Raw genomic sequence first — 27947 nt, 5'->3', positions numbered from 1 at the left:
ATGATTCACTGTCGATAGGACGCCCATATTTGAAAGAGAGGTCAAATTGCTTCATTCTGAAATTTTATTATCATTACATCTGATACATCATCAAATAGCGAGGGATTTTTAACTTGTTAAATAGAGTGTCACATTGAGAAGCCGTCTTACGAACTACCTGCCATTTTTAGATCTAAACCTTTCCAGAGTATCGAGGCGAAGAGCAGCTGAAGCTTTCGAACGCTTCAGAGTTATGACACGATCATAGTTCTTTACATTCATAGGTATTAGTAAAAGATATCACTCATAAACACGACTGTTTTATACTATACGAATACGCTATATTTATTCGTGTCTAGACTCACTGTATAAGGGTTGAAGTAAGAAAAGGTTTATTTTATTTGTTTGCCTTACTTTAATTATATACACACACGTATTTTTACAACATTTCGTTTTGGTCTAGATATATAGTGGCTCCGCTATTTTCTTTGGTTTGCTTAAATTGTTTTTACAAAAACGAAACCGAAAAACTTTCGTCGATTCCAAAAAGCCGCGTCACGTACAACATGCCTGAAATGGGGACAGTTGGCGTCGGAAGCTTTTAACCCCGCGTAAAAAATCTGTTTCTTTACTAAGTCACACCTGTTGTATCGTATATGTAATCGGTGGGGTTCAAATTAGCGACCCTTGTCTTTTCGGGCAAAAATTAAAGTAAAAAAACAGAGAATTAAAATGCAATATATGTGACATGTGCACAATTTTCAAGAGAGTGCATGGCGCAGGTTGACGTATTCGAGTTATGAAGTCGGTGGCACCGGAACGAAGTTGCTCGATAAAGGCTTTCCTCTGAGATTTTTGTTGCCGAGCTTTTCATCGTTGTTTCTGTTGCTATTTCCGGTGCTGCCCAAGATGCGGCTTCCCATAACTCAATCGCTGCCAGTGGACTTCTTACTGAGCTGTTTCGGCAATCTGGTCCTGATAGTTATTATTATAATTTTTAAGATATCTATAATAGACGATCATATATAGGCATGTTTTTCCGAGTTCTCAGCAGAACCACGATAATAGAAGATACATTTGCAAGTGTTATAGGATTAGGAAAGTGGCTCATCATTCTCCATGTTAATTTGTCATTTCTAATCAAATGCTCGTTTGCATAACGCGTAAATATATACAAACGACAATTAGAAAAAAAAAATACAAGTTTCTCGAATTTTTTTGCGCAATCATTGCAAAGTTATGTTCGTTTTGAGTCATGCTTTAGGGCATATCCTCATTGTTTTCGAAGATTATCAAGCAACAGGATGGACGCAGTCTTTTACGCAACGACACATATATATTTTATATTTCGCTTCTTGTTCAAATAGCCTATTTTCTATGAGCAGATAAAGTAACGCCAATTTCTCTTCAGTCGGCTAGCCGAAACATTCACATACAGCCATTGATATAAGCTTCCTTTGTCAACCAAATCAAAAATCGCAAACTGAAGATCATTGGGCCCTGCAACAATGGTAAAATCGAAACGAAATAAGTCACCTTGTCAAATCATAGGTGTCCTGCAGTTGTCCCCGCCTGCGATGCGTCACGTTTTTATGTTCGAAGTTTAGACCGTTAACCACCCGCGCACCCTTACGCACTTGTAACATGCAAAGAAGAACGAATAACAGACTGAACGAGAAGATGACTGGTGTGTCAGAAACGTAGACAGTTACTCCGATTATCTACTGCAGATCACAAAGCACACTCATACAAAGTATCCTGGAATCAGCTCCGAACGCGTGTCACGAAACGATGCTGCTGACAGAGATCAATTCTTTGCTCCGGTTAACCGTACCCACGGCGCTAAGCTGACAATCAGCGCTAGCTTTTAAAAACGAGACAACTGATGAGCGCTGCGCACGACATACGCCTGCTTGGAGTAGGCAGGGTTAACTTCATCTGATTATAGTACGAAGCAGCGAACAAATCGAACACAGCAGTAAATCTTATGGGAGAAATCGTCTCGTCGAAGTATCTTTGTTCAAGTTAAACTTAGCACAAATGGTTCTAGGAGGAACCAATAGGTGCCGTATTTATTGACGAAGCACAATTGATGTGACTGAACGTAGGTTTCTAGAAGATTGCTATAGCAGTGAGCGGAAAGATTAAGGACGCAACATATCCCTTTTTGTGTGGCAAGATACCATCTTTCGTGACCGGCGGGATTCCTAAAAGCTCTGAGCATAATATACGAAGCGTGGAAGCCTTCTAGCGCCATCTAGAAAATCGACGTTAAAGAGAAGTAGTCGATAATGAACCCCATCGCCAAATGACAGCTGTGATCCTAATGAGAACTCAACAAATATTTGATGTATTGAATGAATTAATAGGACTTAATACATTTTTAACTATTACTATGTCATACACGTGATATCCCCTTACGTTGTGCCTGCTGCAAAGAGAGGTGCAGATCTGCGCATCGGGTCTTCTTAAAAATGCACAACTTATAGGTAAGACAAAAAGCAAACAACTCAATGGGGCAGTGCCGATGCCCGCTGATAAATAGACGATGAGACTCATGGAAGAGCTCGCAAGTTCGTATATTATGGAACTGGCTATGAGGGCTTGGGATAAAAGCATTGTGGTACAGAGACGGAAATCAATCGTCATGAGAGGTGAACGCAGGCTCCTATAACGCAACAATGCGACTGATTAGTGAATACGTAGAAAAATATTGGTTTTGGATTCACTATATGGCACATATAGTGTTAAATCGTTGTAGCTTCATGCATACGGTACAAGGACCGATATCACTCGCCCTGTGGAATGTTCATAAAGCCTAGCTATGGTTTTGAAGCTATGCAAATATGCTACGTACATACGTTTACAGACAAAGATTTTCATCGTTGAAAAATACAGTCGCCTGAAGTTTACAGGCTAGGTCTACTGTGGACAGGGGAAAGGAGGAGCTCGTTGTTTTAGACGCGCGGACATGCCCCCATGTGGTGCGTTCGGTACGCAGAATACGATCACATTTGTATTTAAAACGTGACGCAGTTCAACTTAACTCGGTAATGTCAGCTGCTAGACCGAACAATTGAATTTTTCATATTATTGTTTCGTTTTTTTAAAGTTGAGTGTGGCGTCTTCGGGCAATTCATCACCTGTCTGGTTGACGTTCTAAGAATCGAACAAAGTCGCTATTAATATTAGAAATGTATGCATTTATAATGTTGGCCCAGGTTGCTTGCTTCTCAGCCGGTAAACAGCACGTACCTGAAGTGATGAGCGCTCGCAAGTTCACGCGACGCGAAGATATAGTTCTATTTGTATTCACGACGAAAAAACGGGTAACTATGTAATAGCAACAAGTTATTTTCTATGCTGATGATGTTAGCGATACGATCACCTTTTAGATGTCCGAGGGGCTAGCTCGAGGGCGTGCTTATATTTTCTAGAGGTATGAAGGCTGGACTCCCCAGTGCTCTTCTTCGTTGAACTGCACTTTGAAGATGCAATGCTCTAAACCGACTAAGTTATTTCGTTGTAAGTTACTATTAATCATGATAGGTTCCACTTACCGTACGAACCCGAAGACGAAAATCGATGAGCTTAATGCGGCGGTACTAAATAACATCGCTTAAAATGGAAAATAGAAAATAATAAATATATGTGTGCTCCTTTGACTCTGGCTTGTTGTTTTGGGGGAACGACAGATCGTAAGCTCGAGCGAGTGGATGCTCAGTTGTTGGTTGGTTCGTCTTTAATACTAAACTCAATAGTATAAGTAAATATACATTTTTCGCTACGCTCAACCAAAGTTTTGTTTACATACCTATGTGCTCGTAGAAAGGAAGGTTGGGCCGAAAAATTGATGCAAATGTGTGATTACATTGGCATTGAGTTGTGTGCTTTCGTTAACAGCTATTTCCTGGCAGTCATAACCACTCAGGTAGCTATAAAGAGAATTATTGATAATACTACGTTCGGCGTTACGTCATAACATCTGTATTTTTTTACGTTTCTATAATTATTGAGCCTGTCTCTTAATATAGTGAGATTTTTTTTAGTCTTTTATCAAAAAGTTGAGTTTTGACTCTTTTAAATAATAAACTGTTCACCAATACATTCCTATTCGTCATGAATAGCTGTCATTGAACGAAGTAACCTAGTACGACCCAGCTAGCACGAAATCGGGTTATTCTTTATCGGGTTATTTAGATAGTCCAGAGAAGTTTGCTGGTCAATAATCAATAATGTAGAGGCAGGTCCGGGACATCTAATGTAGGCTGTTAGAATTGTTACTATCTTCAATGGCCACACCTCTTGTAAAATATAAACAGTTCTTCTATTTGTGTTCACGACGAAAAAACGGGTAACTATGTAATAACAATAAGTTATTTACGTTCGAAAGGCGAAGCTAAGACACATTTACTTGTTCTGTATATCATGGAAAACTCGCTGAAGCGCTCTTCTGCTTGATCAAACGTGAGCACCACATCTACACCATCTTTTACTGATTTTACTTCAGTTATTCACGACGAAAAAATCGACAATTCCGGTGACAAATTTGGGCTTTTTTTGAAAAGTATTTTTTATAGATTGCTACTCACAAACTCGATATGGGTCGTAGTGCTTTCCCTGTTATAATCTGCAAATTGAAAGACAACCCTTACAGGATTTGTCTCGCCATTTGTTCGTATGAACTTTGATGTGAAATAGCATTTTTCTTTACCTGTAGTTGACTGATCGAGTTCACTGAAGTTTAAATCATGTAATGGCCAATAAATAATATAGTACGTAGAAAAATTGAGAAAACACTCTCATGAGACGAACCTTTATACGAAATCGTCGGCGGTGTGTATGTGTGTTTTCGATGGTACCATTCTCACTCAACATTTCACAATTTCTATCTCAGTTAGTCAGTCAACAATACGACCTTAAAAGAGTAAACATATCGAGAAAACTTCAAAAGTTCACCGCTAATCTAGCTTATTCATGGTCTCTGGTAAAATTTAGTGAGGTCTTGTTCTCAAGCATCGGTATGCTGTAGTATCACATTGAGACCTGCAGCTCCCACTACAGGTAGTTAGGCCTTTACGTAAGGCTTAGGGTTTTCTGAAGGGTAAAAGGTAACTGACGTTTCGTTGCCTGAAACATGTCCAATGCTCCCTTAACTTTTCTATTAGACGTATTATTTTGGTTGTTATCTAACGCGCAGTTTTGTTGCATTAAGTTTTTAATATTGCTTAAAGCATCGTACATGTCGTCGCTTTTAGACCTATATTTCCTCTGTTTGTAATATATACCTATAAAAACAATCCTATACGCCAATTATCATCCTAATTTTATCGATGTAGATAAAAGAGATAAACATTGTAACTGATGGGGAAATATATATTTAGTTGGAAGATCAAGTGCTGCTGAATTTGCTTATGATCGTGAAGGCGTTTCAAGCCCTCTGTGGGAAGAGTTATTTAATAGAATACTTTTTAGAAAGATTGGGTTTAGTAGGCTGTAGATGACTTTACAATAGTCTCAAGCAGTAAATACTTGGCTCTGTTTTAGCCAGGAAATTCAGATATTTTCTCTCTAAAGAGCGTGCTAACCCAGAGCCATGAATTGCATGTTTATTGTGAGTCCCAGAATGGAGCCCATATTCTACAAATTAACGCGGCGGTATACGTGGGTCCGCCAAGCTTATGAACAGATATGATCGTCATGTCCATAGCAGGGTCACTTATACCTATAGCTATTTTCTCCGATGCGTAAGTTGCATCGGTATGAACTATAGTTCCTTTCTTTTTAGCTAAATAGACGACATTCTTAGCTGGTTGGATGATACTTGTCTCATTAATTGCAGACGTCACTGAAACTGAAGAAGTGCGCTTGCCACACCCAATTAAAGCTTTTTCTAACTCGGCAAAATCATTTACAGTCCACGGGGTGATATCCTACCTTCGTAGAAATCGCTTACGCTGACGCCTAATCTACCTGATGCTGCAGTTTGCTGAAGAGCTGTTGTTTGCCCGGATATCCGCGTCTTCCATATGCACTGAAATCTACAGGCCAATTAATAGCATCGAAGATCATCTTCGTATTCAATCAGAAACAGGCCAACTCATGCCTGATGAGCCTTTGCGACGAAATACAACTTCCGAAAAATTGTCGTTTCTGTAACCGGTTGTTTAAGGTATCTAACAGTTTGTGATGCCAAAAGTATTTATGCATAGAATTCACTATTAGCCAACTGCTCAGCCTTAACAGGCACCTTCACCTGATATTTTCCCTGAAGGGGACTTCGAAGAAACGATGCACACCGTACAGGAATAGGTCAAAGAGGACAATGACATGGGAGGGCTACTTAATAATATTAATTGTATTTTCTAGCAATAGTTAGAACATCGTTCGCCTAGCAAACTTTGCTTATTTATGTTTTTTAACTGCAATAGATAAAGAATATTCTGTCAGTATTAAAGTTTATAACTTTTTGATTGGTGTAACAATTCTACTTTTTGAACGAAAGAAAGAGCTATATTTTTTTAAAGTTTCGCAGCTCTTAATTAAGCGTTTTCTTTTGTTTTTAACTTACTGCATTACTGGACATTACTGCACTTACGACTGAACCCATGTAGCTATATACGGGTGTTGTTCAATTGTGCCACACATTTGAAGCATATCATGGGGTTTCAACGAAGTGTAAAATGACAAATTATATTTATATTTGCATTCACGAACTTTACTCGAAGTTTCACACTGCAGTTGCCATGTCTCCTGGCAGGACGTTCCTTTCATTACCGATATTTTTTTAGTAATAGTATTAAATATAAATAAACACTCGATAAGTACGTCTACCGTAGTTTGTGGAATGCTCAAGAGTGGGATCAATAGAACGATAGAATAAAGCAAGCAGATTATACACACACAGTTTCTAGTAGATGGATAAAAAAAAGTAGACACTGCCGATCTTTTCGTGCACTTCAATAGCGTCCTATTAGTAAGCGTTTTGTCCATTTCATCACTACCATTTTCTACGCTAACTATGGAAGCTCCATTAGTCAACCAAAGTAGCCTGTTTTCTACGGCGTCCTACCTTTATAGAACTACCTTGCGCGATCTGCTTAGGGATCATTTTAGTGGTGTCATACACTGACAGTCTTAGCTTTGTCTGATAGCGGTTATTTGGTAGATAAAGATTTTTATTAAGCATACCATAAGAGGCACGCAATGATGAAATGATTCTTCTGTTTAGACTCGTTGCAGAACTCGTCTTACATAATGGACGATTCAGGCTTTTCAATGTCCTGTTTCATTTGGGCAATCCTCTTTCCGCCACCTGCTTGGACCTGCAAACTGCACCGTCGATTTTCCTACACAGTTCCTATAGTTGGTATACGACTTTTTCCAAATAACCTGTGCAAACTTTTATGCTTTGGGAAAGATACTGAACTGATTCCCCTTCAGAAGACCTTTGTTGGCTGATGAGTAAAAATTTAGACACGGACCGCGGGTATCTTCGAAGAACTTACGTAAAACAGGTCAACCTGCTTATCAAAGAATACGCGTAGATTGATAACTACGTACAGGGACCGGAGCAGTAATTAGTTCGCTTATGAACATACAGATCCCCTTTATAAGAATGGAGTGTCGGATGTTTCGTGTTTTCCGTTACATGAGTCAGACGTATATTCCCGTAAGGAAGTAACTATTCGATCTTATAACCACAGCTAAAGCGATTGAACCCTTGAAGGGATCACCGTTAGAACGTAATTATAATCAGCACTTGATCGCCGAATGGCAATTGCAAGCCATCGTAGACCAACGATCCTTCGTAACAAAATTTTATCAACGAGCCATAGCCTCTTTCGTTCCATTGAGCCTGTTAGAACGGACCTGCTGTAAACAAACTATTCTAGCGTGTAATGTGTATTGGCCTATTAAGATGTATTTATGACGTATTATTTGGTAAGAAGCCCGACGCCAATTAGAGAGTGCTTCAAGTTGGCGTTATTTCCAAGCTCGTACTTAGATCCTGTTGTTGGCACTGTCAGTTTGAGGTAAATGTAGATATATTCATTAGATACCAGAGCTCTAAATAGTTTCGGCTATATGACGAATTTATGTGCTTTGTTATTTTAAATTTATTTGTTTTGCTTACCGCAGCCCTTCGCCTATGCCTTGTCACTCAATTTCACCTAATTTTTCGGCATTATTTGAATTGTGTATTATGTAACGAAAACTGACGCTGATTAAAATTGATGCCTCACAAATTCTCGTACCGGTTCTATTCGAGATGTCTTTGTCGTCGTTATTCACGGCTTTTGCCGTCGAAAGTGATTAATTAACTCGTCCAGCCCCGCCAAAAATCCCATGTGTTAAGGAACACACCCGCCAATTTTTGAAATTCCCTTCATTATACCGTGATCAATTCCATTTTTCAGTGGTCGGAAAGCGTAGTAATCTGCTGGTGCGAGGTCTGGAAAAGGTAATGCGAGCACAGGATTTCCTACCCGAGCTCCTACAAGGCCCTCGTGATTTTTATGTGTCTTTGGCATTGTTGTAGAGAAGATTAATTTTTTTTCGTTTTCTCCTGTAGATCTTTTTTCCTGGATAGTTTCGTTCACTCGATATAATTAGGCCGTAGGTGGATCCTTGCCAAACGATTTTGCTTATGCTTCTGTTCAGCGGATACGGAACCTGAGCTTATCATTTTGGATAAAATATTGTCAATTCAAAATGTCGCACAGTAGTCGAGCGTTCACGACTCCTCTTTTCGACTAATCAACGAACTTTTAGCCATTTGAAATCCTCGAATCGTCATCAGAGTGTGGTATATTCTCTAGGTCTAAAATGCCAATCTTTGAGCTCCGTATACCACCTTGGGGCGGCCCGTATTGTACATGGTGCAAATACGCTGAGCTGCATAAAGTAGTCATCGAATTCATTTTTCTTTTTCTGAGGCATCTTTTCTTGAAATCTAAACCCAAACTTAGTTCGTGTTCACCGCGCAACGAAATTAAAAAAAAACCTCTAGAGACGACAACTCTTGCAAATCGTATGTCGAGATGAATAAACCATCGAAAGGCAGAGAAAACAGGAAGCATTGCAAGAAACCGTCGTAACTCTTTGATAAATCTATTATATATATATATATATATATATATATATATATATATATAGCAGTGTATAACCTTTGAGATGACCTGTTGTAGGACATTGTAAAGTTACAACAAGAGGTCGAATTCACATACAATGTAACTGCAGTGTTTCTGCTTGTTGAACCACAGACCATTTATTAGAAGCTCGTGATCGGAAACTTGAGGCAGAAAAGAATTTAAAAAATTTAAAAAAAATAATTGAGTGATTAGGTCGATTCGCATCGAACCTTCTAAAATACAGTGGCCTTATTATCTCATCGATTTTAGGCATTGGAATGATCACCTTTTAGAAGTGCCACACCTCGATCGAAACCCGTGGACTTCATTTGTGCGAACATAAATGGCATACCCCTTATTGATTAGTCTTTATATACAAGTAGATATTATAGAAATGTTTGCGCTTAATAAGGACTACAGCGTAGGCATAACACTAGCATAGACATCTCTCGGAGAAATAAATGGTATTATATTATGTTGTTGAAGCCAGACCATAAACATATCACAACACTAAAACGAAAGGAGATAAAAATATCTGTATTCTATACTGGTCTATTGGTTGACACTATGAATCAGTTGTTCTGCTTTTGTGGGCAAAAACCATTGAAATCATTGAAAAGGTTTTTAAGCGGATAACATGATATTTTTCTATGACCTGAAATCCTTGTTTTCCCTCGTATAAAACAAATTCACATTAGCGAATACATCTAATAACACATTGATACAATGGTACAGAATGTATGTATATACGACGTTCTCTGTTGTGCTATGAAGTTTATTAAAAATTTCCGAGTCTTCATTGAACTTAGTTTAATTGCCTTCGCGTATTGCAAAAAAAGGAAGGATACCCAACTGGTCTATTCGTAGTATTCGTAATAGAGTGATTTACGAAAGTATTCGACCAACGATATTAACGTTTTGTTATTGATGGAACAGTGACTCAATCCTACCCATGGCGCGTGTTGATTATGACGCTTGCACCTTTCAATTGTTTTGTTTGATTACCTACGCGAGTCAGATCGCTGTGAGAAAAGGAATCAAGCTGAGGAAAGCTTCAGCGAGCTGTGACGAAAGCGGCATTAAATTTAAGGTGGGTAGTTTTTGAGCAATTTGATGCGACGAACACCCCTTGACAAACCCAGAAAGAAATGACCCACCTGACCTTTCGACAGGACCAAGCGAATGCTTGTAACTATGTAGATTGTCAGGGCTTTAAGAATTACTGAGCCGCTATCAAGTATCCACGTACGGGTGAAGTCAGCGTGAATACAAATAACAAGGTATTGCGACTAGTTAACTGTTATTAACATTTGGGTTATATCCTAATTAACGTTGGAACGACAGCAAGGCTGGTTTTGTAAACCAGGTTTGCATAAATCGTGCGTTCTAATTTGAACCTTCGTTTCCATAAATATACATTTTTATAAGGGAAAGAAAATTAGATAAGCTGAGGGACATAGATGAAGGTTGTTGCCCTGGCCGAATGCACGGACGGTACGGTTCCCATTGCAGCAAAATCCAAAGGGATTCCATAGCTCGAAATTGTGAGCCCGACGGTTCGACAGAGAAAACGTCGTCTGTGGGCAGGCATAATAAGGCTTAAGGCCTCTTCCCAAAACCGAACGCTCCTCCTCTACGAACTCGGAAATTTTCTTTCGTACAAAATTGAAAACCCCAGCCGCTTCTTGTGGTCCTCGACATTTACTCAAGTTCTGACAGGTCCATTTGTCGTGATAAGTTGTTCTAGTGTGAACGTTTCGAGCCGTCTCTCTAGCGATTGCGCATATGAACGCATAGATAACTTCGAAAAACCTTTGTCGCTTTCTATACCAGTTTGTCTCTGCGACTTGTATTTAGTATTGCACTAAGCAAAACATAAAATGCACGTGCGACAACCATCTGGACTACAGATTTGCGCTAGATCTGTGCTTGTGGGCTACAATGAAATAACTTACTGCACATATTATGCTAAGCCAATGTCAGCACCGACACGTTACTTAGTAGCTGAACACGTTCCACGAATACTTTCTGAATAGTACGATTTTAGGACAATTCCTACAACAACCTTTCACCTCTATCTGAAATACTGACCCTTGGCAATCTGTGCTTTACGACACTACCGTGTCTACTAATAATGGCTTAATGGAAAAATACGTTTCCCATCGATTGCTTTCGGCTTTATCATCCCCGCAAACATACTCCTGAATAATGGGTCGGTGGAGTAATCTTTAGGCCATTGTGTTTTCCCTATTTCGAATTAGAGTTGGTCCACTGAGCTGAAATTAAGTTGATCTCAGTAGATAGCGGAATACACTATGTAGTGCGCATAATACAGAATCGAATCGAGAGAGCTTATGAAGGATGAATGTACTCCTGTTCATTGTCCTCTCTGACCGCATCACACCGCGTTAGCGGTCCATTTGTCATAACGTCTATCATTTTAAGATGTTCTAGCCATCGATATATGACATTGAATGCCCGACTTCATGAAGCAGCTTATTTTACGAAATGCCCCATCAGTACATGTAATGATTACGCTGTTCTGCAAGCCAGGGGTCACCTCGGCGGCTAAACGAACGCTGTTAAAACTCGGCTTGAGCACTGCAACTAATACTAGTCTATCGTATTTGAAGTGATTTTAGTTTAACTAGGTTGAACCTAATGCTACATGACTCCGTGACCGTGTTGTTGTTTAGAAAATAGAGAAACAATGGTTTTTGGTAGACTACGACGTTTGGTAGTAGTGGCTCTACCGAGTGCATGCTGTTGCAAATAGATTTTTCTGGAATTGTAGCGCTGTTTTTACGCTAGAAAATTATTTATATTCGTTTCAATATTAACTGCGTAGTCAGCCGCTATGAGACGTTGTCAATATATGTTCGCAAGCGCACCTTACTTATACGGTTTCTGTCAGAAGTCTAATATATCACTCTAGTAGCGCTCGCATGCCTTCGCTAGTTAAGATGTTGGACGGATGAGGTAAACTGTCTTTGACTTCATGTCTAGGTAAAGCAGCAGGAAAGGCCGTGGACAATTAACCCTAACTTTCTAGTGCCATCTGAACGTTTTTGGAGCTCTGTCGTCTGCAAGGTAACACTTAAGAAGCTTATTATAAATAGGGGCAAGCCCATATTAATAGAAAGCGACACTTTCTAAGAAAGAACCAGCAACATTTGCTCACATACATCGACCATGGTTTGGCATTTTGAGTTCCTTGGAGAAATTTGTCTAGAACTCCTTACCGCGCTGGTGGGAAATTTCGAAGTCACAAAGCCCGACTTCCGAATACTGCTGATAAATATCCGTGAACTATAATAAATAATCATTTAAATAGCGTCGCGTAGCACAATTAGTCTGCCTCGTTCAAGTGGATGGCTATGAGAACATGATTTCAACAGCATCCGCTCCAAAAATTGAATTTACTTTGTCGCTATCCGTTGTATCCAAAACGTCGTCACTTTGTTCTGTCAATGGTTTTGATAAACACGACCGCCATTTACGATGGCTGAAGGATCGTGTGAGCCCTGTTTACGTCCTCACATAGTTAAGCCTGTCCTTCACTGAAGTCCCACTAAGGTGAAACAAAATGTATTTTTCGACCGTTGCCGTGACTATCTGCTTCCAGTTCTATTAGCTCGAGAGGCATTGATGAGCTGTTCGTGACCCTTCAAACTGTCACTTAGGTCGCTACAAGTGGAAAAAAACTATATTCTCTAATACTTCCTTTGAAGCCCTGCCCTTTTGACCGATTCGTACAACAAACAGTGGCGACAATATTGCCCTTTATCAACGACATCAAATGAATAAATACTATTATAGGCTATATGGTCTATAGATAGATTTGCAATACCGGGCCTCTTTTCTACGCCTTTACAGATGTTTATCGAAACGCGCTGCGCGAAACAGTTCGACGAAATATAAAATCATTTACGCATCTGATAAAAACATCGAGCTCAGCAGACGATCGTTAAATCCTGAAAAGATCGTGATAATGTTACACGGTGGTAAACACTCTGTACGACGGAGATCGTCTACCTATTCTATTGATTTATTTCAACAAAAATACCAGTAGAAGTCAACATCCACTATTAATTTTCTAAATCAATAGAAACGTTTTCCCTCAGTAACCGTTCTTGAAATATTTATCTCTAAGTATCATTGTTCGGATCAAAATCCATATGACAATAAGTATAGTATCGTGTATGTACAAAGGATTTGTACAGCTGTGGGCACAAGGCGGTCTAATGAATTCGTTTAAAAGCTTTCCCTACGTCAATAATATGGTTAATATTTATGTATTATGTATCATCGATGCCACCACAGAATGATAAAGCACTAAAAAAAAAAAAAGAAAAAAAGGTGTAGCCTGAAGAAGAGCGAAACCCAGATTCTACCTTTACCCATCAGTCTACAGGCACTTCAGCTACTTTTGTGTGTTATGCTAGTTGTCGCTGATTAGACCTCCGACATAAAATCCCCCAGCTTATATACGACACTACATGGCTTAATTAATTAATAACAGAAACAAATTCGGTTTGTCCTATTGATAATTTGCATTATTAAGTAATAAGCAAACAATGTGAAAATTTCACACAAATAAACAAAAGCTTACTTCAACTAGAAAACTAGGTATTAGTCTATGTTATTAAGCAAAAGTAGAGCTATCTTATCCTATTTCTCCCTACCAAGTAAGGAAGCGTTTGTGGTCTTGTCTAAGCGATGCTACTTAGAAACAGTGGAAGCTGCTAGCTCGAAACTGAAAGTTTCCATATACTTCTACGCTACTACGCCATTCTGTGTCGCCATTTTCCATAATTTTTACCAGCATGAGTTTCAATTCGCTCAGTTGGCAAATAGCCTATTTACAACGCAAACGAGCCTTGTTGGAACTCCTCGACTCTTTTGAAAGTTGACCATCATGCCTTATCTTTCAGTGGCTTCCGTAGCTAAGTTCTATATGACTCATTAGCCCATGGTGCTCGATTCTATCGTTCCATGATACTTATGAAAAGCTTTTTCTTTCGCGGATCTCCCTGTGTCGAAAACACTACTGCAAGACACGAACACCGTCAACACAGTCGGTCTTCGTTATGATGGCCGTACTTCACATATCCACCTGACTCTTGCCGTTTTCGACAATAACAACAACGTAGAACACCATCAGTGTACTACCGTATAGGAAAATCGGGATAGATTGCGAAATCACGTTAAATATATTTTCATGACTTGCTATTCTATTTACGAAAATGCGGCTGCAACTGACCCATAGACTGAGATCAATCGAACTAATGAGATCAGTCAAGCCGAGTTCATAGTAGATAGTTAATGGAAAATCGGATAGCAGCTACTACATATGACGCGCACATAACGGCTTAACGTATCTGACGGCAACTAACCTATACATGATGGCTGACTGACATCGAAGCGCGTTACGAACCAGGACTGGGCATCATGCGGGAGAGGCAAACCCAACCCTTTATAGGCGCAAGCCTATCAAATTCGCACTCCACTACTCCACATTCGGCGTGACGACAGGTCAGCCGGGGCGCAAGGCGCAATAATCGTTTGGCGGCTGCAGTTCGAATTAACGGCGACGTTGTGATGGAGGCCGAGCGCTTAGCATGTGCTCGCTTGGCAAAGGAAAGTAACGCCAGGGCCGAAATAAGCGTACCAAATTTTGTTTTTTCGGCTCAAGGAGAAAATTGGATTTAGGGGGATATCGAAAGGGGTCAAAATGGCAACGTTTACAGGAACAAACAGATTAAAAGGAATTAACATTTCGTTGAATACGAGTGGACAGGTGGGTGACTCGACGAGACGTGGGTATCCTTTGACTGCATGTTTTCGCATTGGATACGGGTGAGTTCGATTTAAGAAAGCCACGAATATGCGCTTCTTTCTGTTAGGACGGTATACATAAATATATTGAGAGCTACAACAAGAAAGATGTGCGTTGAACACACATATATAACGTTACGATATATACATATATATAAGGTGGAAGCAAACATCTCTCGGCAATTTGAGTTTTGTTCAAGTTTTATGTCTAATAGAATTACGTTTCGCATCCTCGTGACCGTAGAAATGCGTATTCTTTTCCTACAAACATATACAGCTCTCTTTGTGGATCGAAACCCGGCATGAAGACACGGCCATCATGAAAAATCCGGCCAAACTAGCTACACGGAGCTGATCGTACGTTTTGTCAATTCCATAAGTAACGTACGCCCCATATAACAAGTGTCAAACCGAATATCATTCATGTTAATAATGACAGTAAATATATGTTTTTTTCACGTTCTCGCATGTGACGTCTGAAGAAAACTGTGACGACACTGACTAGCTGTTTCGTCGACGAGAGCAACAAACAAAAAAAGGATTGTAGCATTTCAAGTGGACTAACGTCTGGCGCACTTCCCTATAAAAAAAGAATTCAACTAACAGTTGATTGGATGAGCTTCACTGTCACATAGATACATAACGACGCACATGCCCCACCACTTTTGCCAAGCCAACGATAAAACACCATGTCACGCTGGGTACAAATTGGTGTTTTGCACACATTGCTACTCGTAGAAGCTTCTCAGTCCTCTGCTGCAATGAGGGCATCTTGCATCGTGTCTATTCATGCAAGTTGTAGACCTCGAAGGTGGAGAAAACGTGCGTGGAAATCATTGTCTGGCATCCGGATAGGCATGTTACGTTAATACTATCAGTGATTGTTGGTGGCCGAGGTCTCCATTGCGAAATGCAAACTTCGATCAGTTGAAATCGTTGATAATTATTGGTAGTACGTCGTATTCTTCATTCCGTAGCTTCATTCGTATCTTCAAGCTTCGTTCAGTTTTTTGGTAAGTGTTAGTAGGAATTGAATTTGATTGTCAATGGATCATCTGGATAGATTGAATCAAAAAAAAACATACGTTACTATTTCACAGTCATTAGATTTGAACTTGAGCGCGAAAGTGTGGGCGAGGGCTTTAATAGTGCCCTTTCATGTTTATTGCTCTATTCTACCTGACACACTTGTCTGTCTCGTAGTGTTAAAGGTTAGGTGACTTAAGTGCAATTTCGTAATTATTCAAATTTAGCGGAGGTCCTTTAGGGTTGACCTTTGACAAATGTAGGCTGGATAATAGTGACCAAAGTGAATGCCGTCTTCTAATGAATGAAAATTAATAGGTTTCAATATTAAAGCACTGTTTTCTATCATGGTGGCTTAAAGTTTGTAGAGCGGCGGTATTTGAACTAACTAGTAACAATGCTGGTGCTAGCAGACACTCATTTGCTTCTTTGTCAATTGGATCTATTGGGCCCATTACACACAGTTGAATACAAACCTCAAAATGTCTCGATTATTGTACCTCAAATACTTCGATATATGAATAATTATTTAATTGTTTCTGCTTGGCCAGTTGATACTTAAGCGTATAAACGTTTGTCGGAAAGATCTAGATGAATCGGTTGAAGTCGAATACTATAATCATACATCGTTGTTTACAGCTGCGTAGATGGATTTTGTGGAAGAAGAGACTGCCGGCGTCGTCAATATCTTGAAAGCTTCAAAGGAAGGCGGCTCGTTCACATTGATTTTTGCCGACCGAGTTAGGCTAACAGCGGCCAAGGGCCTTCTGTCCTTTTCGCTGTCTATTTCGCTGATCTCTCAAAAAAAAAACTCAAATCTTAAGGAAGTGCAAATGGAATCATCAGCTGTACCTTGCAAATTTATAAGTTTTATATCGAGCAGAAGGACGCGGACCGCACTCGAAATGCTTTTCCTGCTCTGAAGTTCGCGAATTGGATAAAATGTAACCATTTTTTTTTTTATTTGTTGCGTCCATGTCGCAAGCGGAATCGAATTCCTGTTCGATGAGGGCGCCAGGAGCGTACATACAGTGCTCTTACACCTTCTGGAGCATCATCCCGTGAGGACAAATCAACATTACCTTTTGGCATCTTTTAGAAACGTGTCGGACAGGAACATGATCATTACCAGGCCGATATCGAATAGTAATCCACAAAGTAACATATACGTGAATAGGCCTTTAGATCTGCCTATATTTATGAGCCTAATAAGCATTGCTCTAATGAAAGATATTCAAGGTAACCTAATTAACGACATTTGCCTTGGCCACAGATCGGTGCCTGGCAATTTCTGTCCGTTTCATCTGTCCTTCAATAAGTATATGATCTATGAAACCGAAGGAATTTGAATTCACATTTGAAAATTCTTCCGATTCGCCGAAGTAAGTTGAATAATAATACAGATGTGCCTTTTCACAACGAGAGGGAATTTGTTCTGTAATCCAATTTGATAACTTCGCACAGCCCACGTAAATGGCGATCGGCTAACAATTGTGGCGTTAACTGCTGGTTCAGCAATCCCCGATCGCATGTTTGCGACAAATGTCGGACCGCGCAGGAGGTTACTGAGACAATGTTGCGTACGAAGAGATTATTCGGGATAATGGAAGAGGCACTCAGGCTTCGCTCAAGGGGCCTGCTCGCATTGCCTACAATATGATAGGTATCAATGAGGTTCGCGAAGGCACCTTTCAAACGGTCTCCTATAAATTCATACACAACAGATACAATCAACAGAAGGTAAGCGTACCACATGGTAAGGTTCATTCAATTGTTGTTTTATAGCTCCTACACGTACTGGTCGCTTGACTAGAATGTATTTCTACCCTGTTTAAGACAATTGTATTTTAATATGTTCCAGATACGTTTTACCGTGGTGATTCCTGTTAAATTGTATGTTCTAAAAGTCTGACTAGGTAGCGTGACTCTGATTAGGACGTCATGCTTGTACACACTCCAAGTGTCCGACGTTACAAGCCTTTAAATAAATTAATTTTACTAGTATCCACTCTTCCCGAGTTCTAGTATTCAATCGTAATCTAGACGAATACGAAATACGGGTAACTTGGTATAGCCCACTAACCATTGACCACTAAAGATCAATTCTAATTCTTCAAGAAGATATATAAGTTGCTAATTAATTATTAAACCCATTTTCACTCGAGGATTCGTTTGCCTATTACGACCATATTTTATTGATGTAGTTTATAATCTATATGCTATACAGACAAGAAAATTGATCTCACAATCATCGTGGTTAGGTAAAGCCGTAGCTCGCTCTCGTAAATAATTATGTTCGTAAATAATATCCACCTCAGCAAATATATACTATTATAAGTCTGACTCAAATCAGAACGAAGAACAACGATATATATATATATATATATATATATATATATATATATATATATATATATATATAGCTTAATTGTTAAAGTCATCAATATTGGCTATCTTCGTCGGGATCGATTTTGAGCCTGTGTACGTAAGGTTTCCCATTGTAATAGGCCAAGGGTCGCCGGTTCGAGCCAATATCACTGATAAAAACGTGCCGTACTTTTTTGCAGTGGGTATTAACAGTGTGCCTGTTATGGTCATGGATCCGAATCGATTGCATTAGGTAACTGCAGAGTTGAAGTCTTCCTAAAGTCAAGCCCATATCTAGTAAAGGTGTTTTCTGTCAATAGTGCATTTTAAGCCACTTATAGTGGTAACAGGTTTTATGCATAGGGGTTGCAGGTTAAGACGTTTTACGATTACGTATACAGATAAAACTTCTACTTGCATCCACAGTGTAACTTTTATTCATTACCAACAAAATGTTCAATACGTAAGATTTCGGTAAGACGACGGTTGGTGATCCGATTCATTAGTATATATATATATATATATATATATATTATATATATATATATACATATATATATATATATATATATATATATACATATATATATGTATATAGACTTCAATTAATCAACCTAGGAATCCGAAATCGATAATACAGTTAAATTGAGTATGGTCAAAGAACTAAAATGACTAGACGAAGCCGTAGTAAATTATAACACGATATGAAAATATCTTTTTTAGACCTCTCAAGACAAATCAAAGATTTTATCTTTCACCTTCATCTGGTTGAATTTTTTTAGCTAGGCTGAATGGCCTTCGTTTTAGCATTTAGATAGTAAATGCACCAGAAAGCGGGTCTGATTGGAAACTATGTTTCTGAGAAGAGGTTATTTAATGGAATCAGTGGAACACGATCGAGTAATCAATAGCTACAATGAGCGTAAGTAATGCAGCCTGTACTATAGCCGTTAATATACGTTGTTCCTAGCTATAAAGTGAAACCATTTCTTAGACCTATCAGTCTCGACGAATCCTTAGACAACGTTGCACCAAACAGCATTTACCAGACTTAATATAGCCTGTATAAGCCTTGAAAGATCACAGCCATTATCGATTTGCTGGCAATATGCTTTTTTCATCACGTACAAAATAGGTTTGACAATTAAAGTCAATTTACATGAGCCGTCTCATGATACATTGCGCTATGTACTTTAGGACTTCCAACCCAAATTCAAAAATGTCTTCAAAATCGCTTGATATACTAGACCATAACATAACACATGTTTCATAGACGAAAGCTATAGCATCTCTTATGTAGCAGATGAAACGTACTTTCATCTGAGCAGACGACACTGGACGTCTGATGTGTATTTGTGCCACTAGCTAATGAATGCCCTTTACCTCTCTTGACCATTTCCTTGAGCCTACACATTGATGTTTGGGAGTCCCACTTGATCAGCCGGGGGCGGACCTTCGGCCAAACAGTAGTATTTTTTTGGTTGTGGTGTAATTCGAAGACGATCCAGCGATTCGCAAACATGAATGTTGATCATCTAAATGCTCTGTAAGTTTTTATCGGAGGACCCTGCAAAATCGGGGAATTATTAGATTACACTTCAGATGTGTGTCGATAACTGACGTTAGGCCACGGGCTTCTCTCTTTTTTTTCATTTAGGCCCTCAAAACAATCGAACATAAAACGATGAAGTAGTTCGATCATTTTTTGACTAACCAAACTGTAATAGTAATAGGCATCCTAAAACATCAGAAGACCGTTACAGCAACAGCCTTTTACACCGCTCCCATGATCTCCGCCTTTATCCCACATGACACACAATATAATCATCTAGTAACTTTCTTCTTTCTATCGTCTGCAGCCAGCTTGGGCATTTGTGGTTTGGTAGGTGGCAAGGTTTAGCAGATTTTTACCTGTATTTTTTTCTCGCTACTCCAAAAGGTTGTAATCTTCGTCCAGAGTAGCTCATAAATATTGGAAGTTTCTTTTTTTGATTTAGACTTTTTTGTCGAGAAGATCACAGTTGCGCTTCTACACGGATTAGATGTCAGTTGAACTCCTTATTCTTATTGGATTGTAACATTCACTAGGACTTCGACATTCTACTGGGGGTGAAGTCGTCTGCAAACTGTTGTCTCGGTGTCCCAAATGAAGTCTTAGTATTGGACATTGAACTTTATCAGTTGGCCTCCTGGTTGTGCCAAATAGAGCGTGAACAAAAACATTGGCCGTCCCCATTCGTTCATACGATAAAGAATGTATGTACATTACATACATACTTGCATAGTCTAACTAGTTTTCTCTAAACGTCTCTAAACAAACAGGCATATGCTTGTCAACAGGCTTTATTACGAAATTTTCGGTTTTGTCGTTTCAAAGGTAAGCATTTGAAGGGAAGCAAAAAGACATGCATGTAGGTCATTTCGAATAGAAGGTATTTACACACATCGCAACGTTCAACGGGAAGATTTTGTCCTGAAAGATCGATAATTACGTGTAGCACAATCTAAAGTAGATCGGTACCTGCAGTACGCTATTTTACTATATAATAATATTGCGCAACAACTAAGAATATAGATAATTGGTTGCACGATAATAATGTTTATGTGTGAGATTGACGTATTTACTGATGACCATATGTTGGTCATGCGAGTTCCCACAGGCTGGCCAAGGGTGGTGAAATGTTCAAAATAGGGCAGGACGTTTTAAAGTTGGTTGTCGAGGAAATTCAGCGGGTCAAGGATGACTTGTAAGTCTGTTAATTTTTTCTTGCGAAATATGTATACATTATAACACATTAGATAATATAATTTAAATATGTGGTAATACGCCTATGGACGTATTCACCGCATACCTAGTGGTTGAAAAATGCTCGTTCTTGCCAGTCAGGTTCAAAGTTAAGCCAGTTCACTTCGATATGTATATATATATATATATATACAAGGGTTTTTAAATAGTTTGACCAAGTCATCTGGCAGTCCTACTATCTTGTGTAGTCAGCGTTCAGTGAGGTAACCAGCATGCTTAAGATTTTGTGCGAAAAATAAGGCCAATCGCACCGACGCCTTACGGACGTTGCGGTATGCCTAAGCTCAAGCAGACCAGTGGCTCAAGGGTTTCGAATAACATAAACCAGAGTACATCAAAGACAATCGTCATCTTGAAGGACATGTGACAACAATCACGGACAAAAACGTGCAAGGAATCATATAACTTGTGCTCGTTAACCTCCGAATTACCATGAAAGGCCTGGCAGAAAAGATTGAGATCTCAATGGACTACTGTCAGGCGCTAGAAGGTCTGCGACAAACTTTGTGTAGCAGATGAACATCACTGAAGAACTGAGTTAGGAACATTTTATGGTATCTTTAGAAGGACCAAACTCGCTCGAATACGTTATTACAGGTGCTCAGACATGGGTATGCAGCTATGACAAGCAGAACAAGGGGCAATCTTCCGAATAGCGGTCGAAGAGCAAAACCCCGACCAAAGAAAATCATACGGTCTAGGTCCGAAATTAGTCTCTTTAGAGTTTCGTTTGTCTTTCGTCATGATCTCATGCCATCTGGCCCCACGGTCTCCACCTTTGAGAACCACATTTGAGAAGACTGCCCGAGTGTGTCCAATGCAAGAAACCAGAATTGTGGCACTACAAGTACCAAGTCCACCATCACGAGAATGCACCGGCCCAGACTGCATTGCTCAAACATCACTTCGTGCAAAAAAATCGATCTTTCTGTTACCCCGACTCCCGTATTCACTGGGTTTAACGCGTTCAACTTAATTCTATTCAAAAAACGGTAGAAAAGAGTGAAGGGGGAAAGCTTCAATACAAAGAAAGGAATAAAAGAAAAACTGCCTATCGAGTTAGTTGTTCCGAGGATCGTTTACAGGAGGACGACAGACGTATCGCATCCTACTTGGATTTCGAGAACCGGGGCGATTTAATAAATACTTGTCGACCGGAAGTGAATGGCTTATTTATTCTTGAACAGAAGATTATATATATGATGGTTTAAGCATAGATTGATCGATCTAACTATGAAGAAAAAGGTTGCATGTACGTAAACCTGATTTTGAATTTGAGATTTCTGAATCAAACCGTGTATTTCGCACAAAGCAATCGATGTTATTTGTTTTTCTTTCTTTTTGCTTTGACAACTTTGGCTCTTTTTATTGTCCTTTACTATATTATATTATTACTATATTTATTCATTGTCCTTTACTATATGTCACGGTATCCATTTGCCGCCGCTGAAACTTATGCTGTTGATGTTAGGTCAGTCCAACGGAGTAAACTTTTTATTTAGTAAAGGAAAGTAACTTAGATGACGCCTAAAGATTCCTGTTGTATTGTGGACTGTTGCAGGACACAAGACGAACTTCGCGAACTAATGACGGCCGTTGAAAGAGCTAAGCATGACCAAATTAAAGTCGAGGGATCAATAAATAAAAGCTATAAAAATGTCGCACTCGTAGAAAATGTCACTGAGCCAGGTATGAGATAATGAGAATCTGTTTGTGTTAATATAGCTTTTTCTATTCGGTCTTATTATTTTCTATTTGATTCTAAATACGATGGTATAGTGATAAGGTGTTTGCTTACTAGACTTATGAACAGGTAGTGGTCTCGGATCGGGACCGAGCGTAGACACACTTCGATTTGTTCTTGGAAGGGCCAGCCGTCTGGACCAGTCTTTAAAGGGCAGTGCTGGACGTAAAAATCAACAGATTTAAGTGATTCTGTGTGTAATTAGAGTTTAGCTTTACTGCACCGATGTGTACCTGGCCACCTTTTTCGAGTTACTAATTTTTACTAATATTATTATTTTGGCTGTATAATAAATTATTTTTGCATCTGCTGATCCCATATGTAAATCATTCAATTACATGACATATAAGCCATGTCTGGTACCGGCTTTCAGATTTCAACAAGATTCGCGAGGAAATCATCGATCTTAAAAAAAACTATAGGTAATATGCCTGCTATTTTCTTTTGTACTTCCAGTGCATATTTACTAGAACCCAATAGCATCATCGTAATGTATCTGATACACAATCACTTCCACATTTTAATGTCAAAACAATGTCTTGCGTCCTCCAGGCAGAAGAAAGCTTATCTCAAGGTGCTCAATACATGGATCAGTCAGTGCGAAATCACCGCGAAGAAATGGGTCAGAGACCTATACTCCAAAATAGAAGAACAACTCTACATGGAAGAGTTAGTGAAAGGCAAATCTTAATTATGCTGTTCACTACTAAATAAACAACATGGCTGCTAATGTAATTTAATAAAAATGTGCCTGTTTAGGCCAGGCGCATTCTAGCAGCGTACAAATTTATGCTTACTTCTTTTGATGTCCTGTTTGCGCCGCAATTCAACTTTTTTACATTATGTACGACTGATAATCTATAAAGTAATTGTGCCTTACTGTTTACTGTACTCGTGTTGTACACCCAATAGAATGGCAGTCGAATTAATAAAACATCATCTATTTCATAGGTCCTACTGAATTACGGATGGAAATACACTCTTATTTACATAGAATGTTATGTCAACTGATTGTTGTCTTTTTTGTTCTAGAGAAACTCTCAATGACATCGAAGAAGTGGTCTTGAAAAGCGAGAAACTCGTAAAGGAGCGCCTGCAGGACGAGTCAGCCTCTATCGTCCATGAGCTGGCTTCCGCCGACAACAATGCATTCGGAACGATCGCTCAGATCAGGGCAGCATTCGTGGACGAGGCGTCCTCGTTGACACCGCAGTCACGTTATAAATCCGCGGCCAGCTTCGAGGCCCAGCTGGACCCCGTCAGTCATAGCCTCGTACGGCCAGCGATCGTAAACAATAGATCGCAACTAATACCAACGATTGAAGTGGACGGTCTTCCCCTCATTGCAAATCTTGACGTTGCTCTAACAGAATTGCCCGATACCATTCGCAGTGGGGGTGCTCCGAGCGGTAAATTGCTCGTCCCATCAACGAATATCGAAGATCATTCAGTGGAAAGCGGAGTCTCGATTACGTCTGCCTGCTCAGCTGAGGAAGTGCACGAAGTAAAGGAAGCTAGCTATTGAGCATCGCTGTTGGTGCCTGCTTCTACCAGTGATATAAATTTTGTTTCAGGTGTTACGCGCGATTTTTAAGCCATTATGCATTAATTTAGACAGCAATGGTCTGTGTTGACATGTTTCTCCGATACTGTAAATATGTTGAGACAATTTTTGGAAAATTGGATAATTTTGATTAATAAATGTCTGATATATGTGCTTCGCATAAGTATCGCTGTTTTCATTTGTCGTTTTTCAATATATCTCTTTAGAAATGACAGCTTTTGGTAAATATGTTCAACACTTAGCGAATAGCACTGAACATCAACCACACTGATCTTTTGTATCCAGCCTCTGGTCTTGTTACATTTTATTAGAAAACTTTCGAAGTTCGCTTTGTCAACCCAACAAAAACCGTCATAGAGTTGTTCTTCTTTTGAGCAGATTATTTTGCCAATACGGTACCTTAGAGATATCCCGATATCTAGCGCCGCTTCAACATAAGTTTTAATAGATGTAAACGAACAGAATCTATTAAGCATATTAATATCCGATTTTCAACAAAAATATTATATACCTTAGACAAACATTATTTACGTTTAGGAACTTACTTTCGTTCAGTAGAATGAATGAATTTTTCGTTTTCCTAGCACACTATCTAATTAAGAAGTCCTTCTTCCGCTAGGAAACATCCTTTTTCTTTACCGGCAGTCTCGCATGCGCCGTTGCATAACCATGCGCTACCGCAAGAGCCTGGCTAGGGCTAACTGCTGTTTCAAGGACCAGTTGTTAACTTAAGTTTAACTGAAATGCACACAGTTCGAATGGACGAAATAATAATGAGATCGCGCTATTGTCGAAAACTATTTCAAAAGGGGCAGCGCGTTGTTTAGGCAAAAATGATTTATTTTTTTAATAATCAAACATTCGTTTGATATCGTGAACTCGAAGGGCTTTCGACTTTCTGTAACGAGGACGGCGTGTTTGCTAACGTTTATTAGAGGAAACGTTTCCAGAAGAAACATGCAGTAAAAGCGTCAAAAAAATAAAGAAAATATAGCTCCGAAAATACCGCAGTTGTCTAAGTTCCATTTGTCTTCCACGAATCCGATGCACCTGTGCCTGTACAATCCTACAACTAAGTTAGTTTGACAACTGTTTTCTAACCCAATTCTAAGAGTAAACCTTAGCCTTGGGCTTCCTCGTTTTCTCTTGAACCTTTTCGATCATCTCAAAGCATGTTTTTCTCGTGTGTTTCTTAAACTTGGAACCGAAGGAAAATTGCAGGGGGTAACATTTAATGAATAAAGGGTCTGAACTAATATTGTATATATAGTCTGGGGTTAAGCGTTATAGCAGTCGCCTCAAGTGATTATAGTCGAAATCAATGTATCTTACCTTGTATCCTAACGTTTAGCAAATGGTTATAGTAAATTGCACGCCATTTTCTCTAAAAGTTGCAGTGAATTACTTACCATCAAAGGTCCCGTTCGTTTTTCAGCTTCGATTATTCTGCTTTCAACCTAGCATTGAAAGCGTACTTTAACGGATGGTTCCTTTTTTACATTACTTGACAAAGGTTCATTGACTGAACTTGACCCTAAATCCTGGCTTATACAACATAATTCAGCTCATTGACAATCAGCATTTCCAGCTGTTTCAATCTGCGGACGCACACCGTTGAAAATACTACTTACGCTTTTCCTAATTAGGCCCTAAAACCCCTTCTGCAAAACAGTAAATCTGCTCTCTTAGTCTAACCGGAACAGGTAAACACTCAAAAAAAATTCTCATTTCCCGATAGTCAACTTTTCCAAAATGGATTATACAGAGAGGAACAACAGAAAAATTATTAGGACAACAATATTTCTAATCTTTGGTTTTTCCATATTCCAATGAGAATAATCAGAGTCACGTACAGGGACGCTGCCCGGTAACTGATTTGCCGCAGTAAATTCTGCCTGAGAGCTTTATTATTCGTAAATCAACATATCGGTTGGTAAAATCACACCTTAACTTTAAAGGTGTGATTTTACCAACGTTTAAAGTAAATTTGATCAAAAAGTTTTCCGTCACCAACCTGAACAGCTTCGTATAGCCCATAGAATTTGATATAAGTGATTGGTAGTGGCACCTGGTACCGAATTCATGCTATGGTGCTCGTACGACAGCTGATAACACCTAAAAAATGAACAGTGTCAACCAAATATCGTCAACGTTATAGGGACTCATCTAAAAATATAATAACGATGCATTATAAGAAAAGCTAATCGTAAGATTTACGGCCTGCCACTATTTTTAACTTATTGGATTATTGCTACTAGAAAAAGAACTAAGGTCTTGCTTGGACGGCAAGGTTAATCATGCGAAGGCATCAAAAGTCACTGCCAAAAGACAGACAAGTTACACAAAACAGTATACTGTTATACATCTATTTCGCTAGTCTTCTAAAAATCCATTAGGATTAAGTTGCGTTAGATGTCCAGAAAATTTCTACACTATATAACCCATAACTAGATAATATTGCCTCGAGATCGCCGTCTCGAATAAAGGAACTTCGTATCTATAGGTACAAGATTCACAAGGTAATTTTCTCAACTTCAATTATAGAACTTCTTCGTAAAGATCGCTAGAATAAATAAAAATGTGATTACATTTCAGTTTTTTCCTTGGTGCTTTAGAGACGAATAGATGTGATCGCAGGGTTCATACGTAAAAAAACAATGTATGAAGTTTTCCAGTATGGGTTTTCCAGATGCTCTATTTTCGTAACGTAGCCTTCCAATAAAAATTCAACCGTGGAAAGTGTACGCTGTTCGTTTGCAAGTATAACGGTAAGATGGTGCAAATAATGCCAGAACGGTGTAAACTGTTTTTCAGTGTGCCGGTACAAATCTTGCTTGCGCCACAATATCCCAGTCGTGCTTAAAACTATCCGTTTTAATATATTAGTCGCTTGACAGCCAGGTGGTGGCTTCGTTGGCGCCGCTGAAATTCCCTTTGAAGTAAAATTAGAATGCAGTAGTTAAATCATTTGACAGAATAAGAACATCACTAAAACGATACGCTTTTCCGTGCGTCAAACTGGAGATGGAAGCGCCATTCAGCTCGAAATTTTCACATATGACTGTCTAATACATCCCATCACTGACCCTTTCTGTTCCTATAACGTTGTATCCGATTTTAGCTGGTGTTCCAGGTAGGATATGCATGCGTCGTCTGTCGGCGTTTACTCGTTAGCTCAAGACTCCGTCGTCGCCCATCGTCCAGTTGTCAACAACGTCATTGATACTCGTTTCGCATTGTTCACTTCCCGAATTGTCAGAGAATTTTAGCACTAATCCATTGCCAAGAGGCGCCACCAGTCGGCCATGGCCGTCTCTATGCGCTGTGCAAAGCTTAAAGTTTACGCCTAAGGAAAACCTAATGAAATTCAGCTCCTCGTGGTCCCATTCGTAGCGGACATCTTGGCTACTTTTTTCGTCGTTACGAATCAAATGCGGTCGATTTGATCGAGACCTAAAAAATTTCAAGGACTGGTACAATCGTTCATCG

At 39.3% G+C, this 27947-nt stretch overlaps 1 protein-coding gene and 3 long non-coding RNA genes across 10 annotated transcripts; 2 read left to right on the top strand and 2 right to left on the bottom strand.

Moving 5' to 3' along the window:
• Positions 1-46: 46 nt before the first annotated feature.
• Positions 47-16815, bottom strand: LOC147756347 (uncharacterized). 2 transcript variants are annotated; one of them, XR_015325598.1, is made up of 3 exons: positions 16454-16815; positions 14510-16006; positions 47-6020 (listed from the first exon to the last, which is right to left on the bottom strand). It is a non-coding gene; the product is annotated as an uncharacterized LOC147756347 (long non-coding RNA). The 2 variants fall into 2 exon arrangements; XR_015325597.1 differs by lacking the exon at positions 16454-16815 and having other exon boundaries at positions 14510-16016.
• LOC147756348 (uncharacterized) lies at positions 3804-6888 on the top strand. The gene is made up of 2 exons (XR_015325600.1): positions 3804-3910; positions 5897-6888. It is a non-coding gene; the product is annotated as an uncharacterized LOC147756348 (long non-coding RNA).
• LOC111248647 (uncharacterized) lies at positions 16805-24621 on the top strand. Of its 5 annotated transcripts, none has more exons than XM_022801333.2 (6): positions 16805-17717; positions 21005-21091; positions 22712-22839; positions 23268-23316; positions 23447-23563; positions 23927-24621. In XM_022801333.2, exons 1-6 carry the CDS (start codon positions 17647-17649, stop codon positions 24417-24419), a joined length of 945 nt encoding a protein of 314 aa, XP_022657068.1. In that variant the 5' UTR covers positions 16805-17646; the 3' UTR covers positions 24420-24621. The 5 variants fall into 5 exon arrangements, with proteins under 5 accessions (XP_022657068.1, XP_086842084.1, XP_022657069.1 ...); XM_086985958.1 differs by having other exon boundaries at positions 20996-21091; XM_022801334.2 differs by lacking the exon at positions 16805-17717 and adding an exon at positions 19756-19890 and having other exon boundaries at positions 20996-21091.
• LOC111248650 (uncharacterized) lies at positions 19740-27857 on the bottom strand. Of its 2 annotated transcripts, XR_015325599.1 has the most exons (4): positions 27047-27857; positions 26473-26573; positions 25004-25196; positions 19740-19911 (listed from the first exon to the last, which is right to left on the bottom strand). It is a non-coding gene; the product is annotated as an uncharacterized LOC111248650 (long non-coding RNA). The 2 variants fall into 2 exon arrangements; XR_002672639.2 differs by lacking the exons at positions 25004-25196; positions 26473-26573; positions 27047-27857 and adding an exon at positions 20256-21011.
• Positions 27858-27947: the final 90 nt, after the last annotated feature.

This window comes from Varroa destructor, unplaced genomic scaffold (genome assembly GCF_002443255.2).
Source record: "Varroa destructor unplaced genomic scaffold, Vdes_3.0 BEIS01000004.1, whole genome shotgun sequence".
Lineage (NCBI taxonomy): Eukaryota > Metazoa > Arthropoda > Arachnida > Mesostigmata > Varroidae > Varroa > Varroa destructor.
This window is presented reverse-complemented; position numbering and strand designations above follow the sequence as displayed.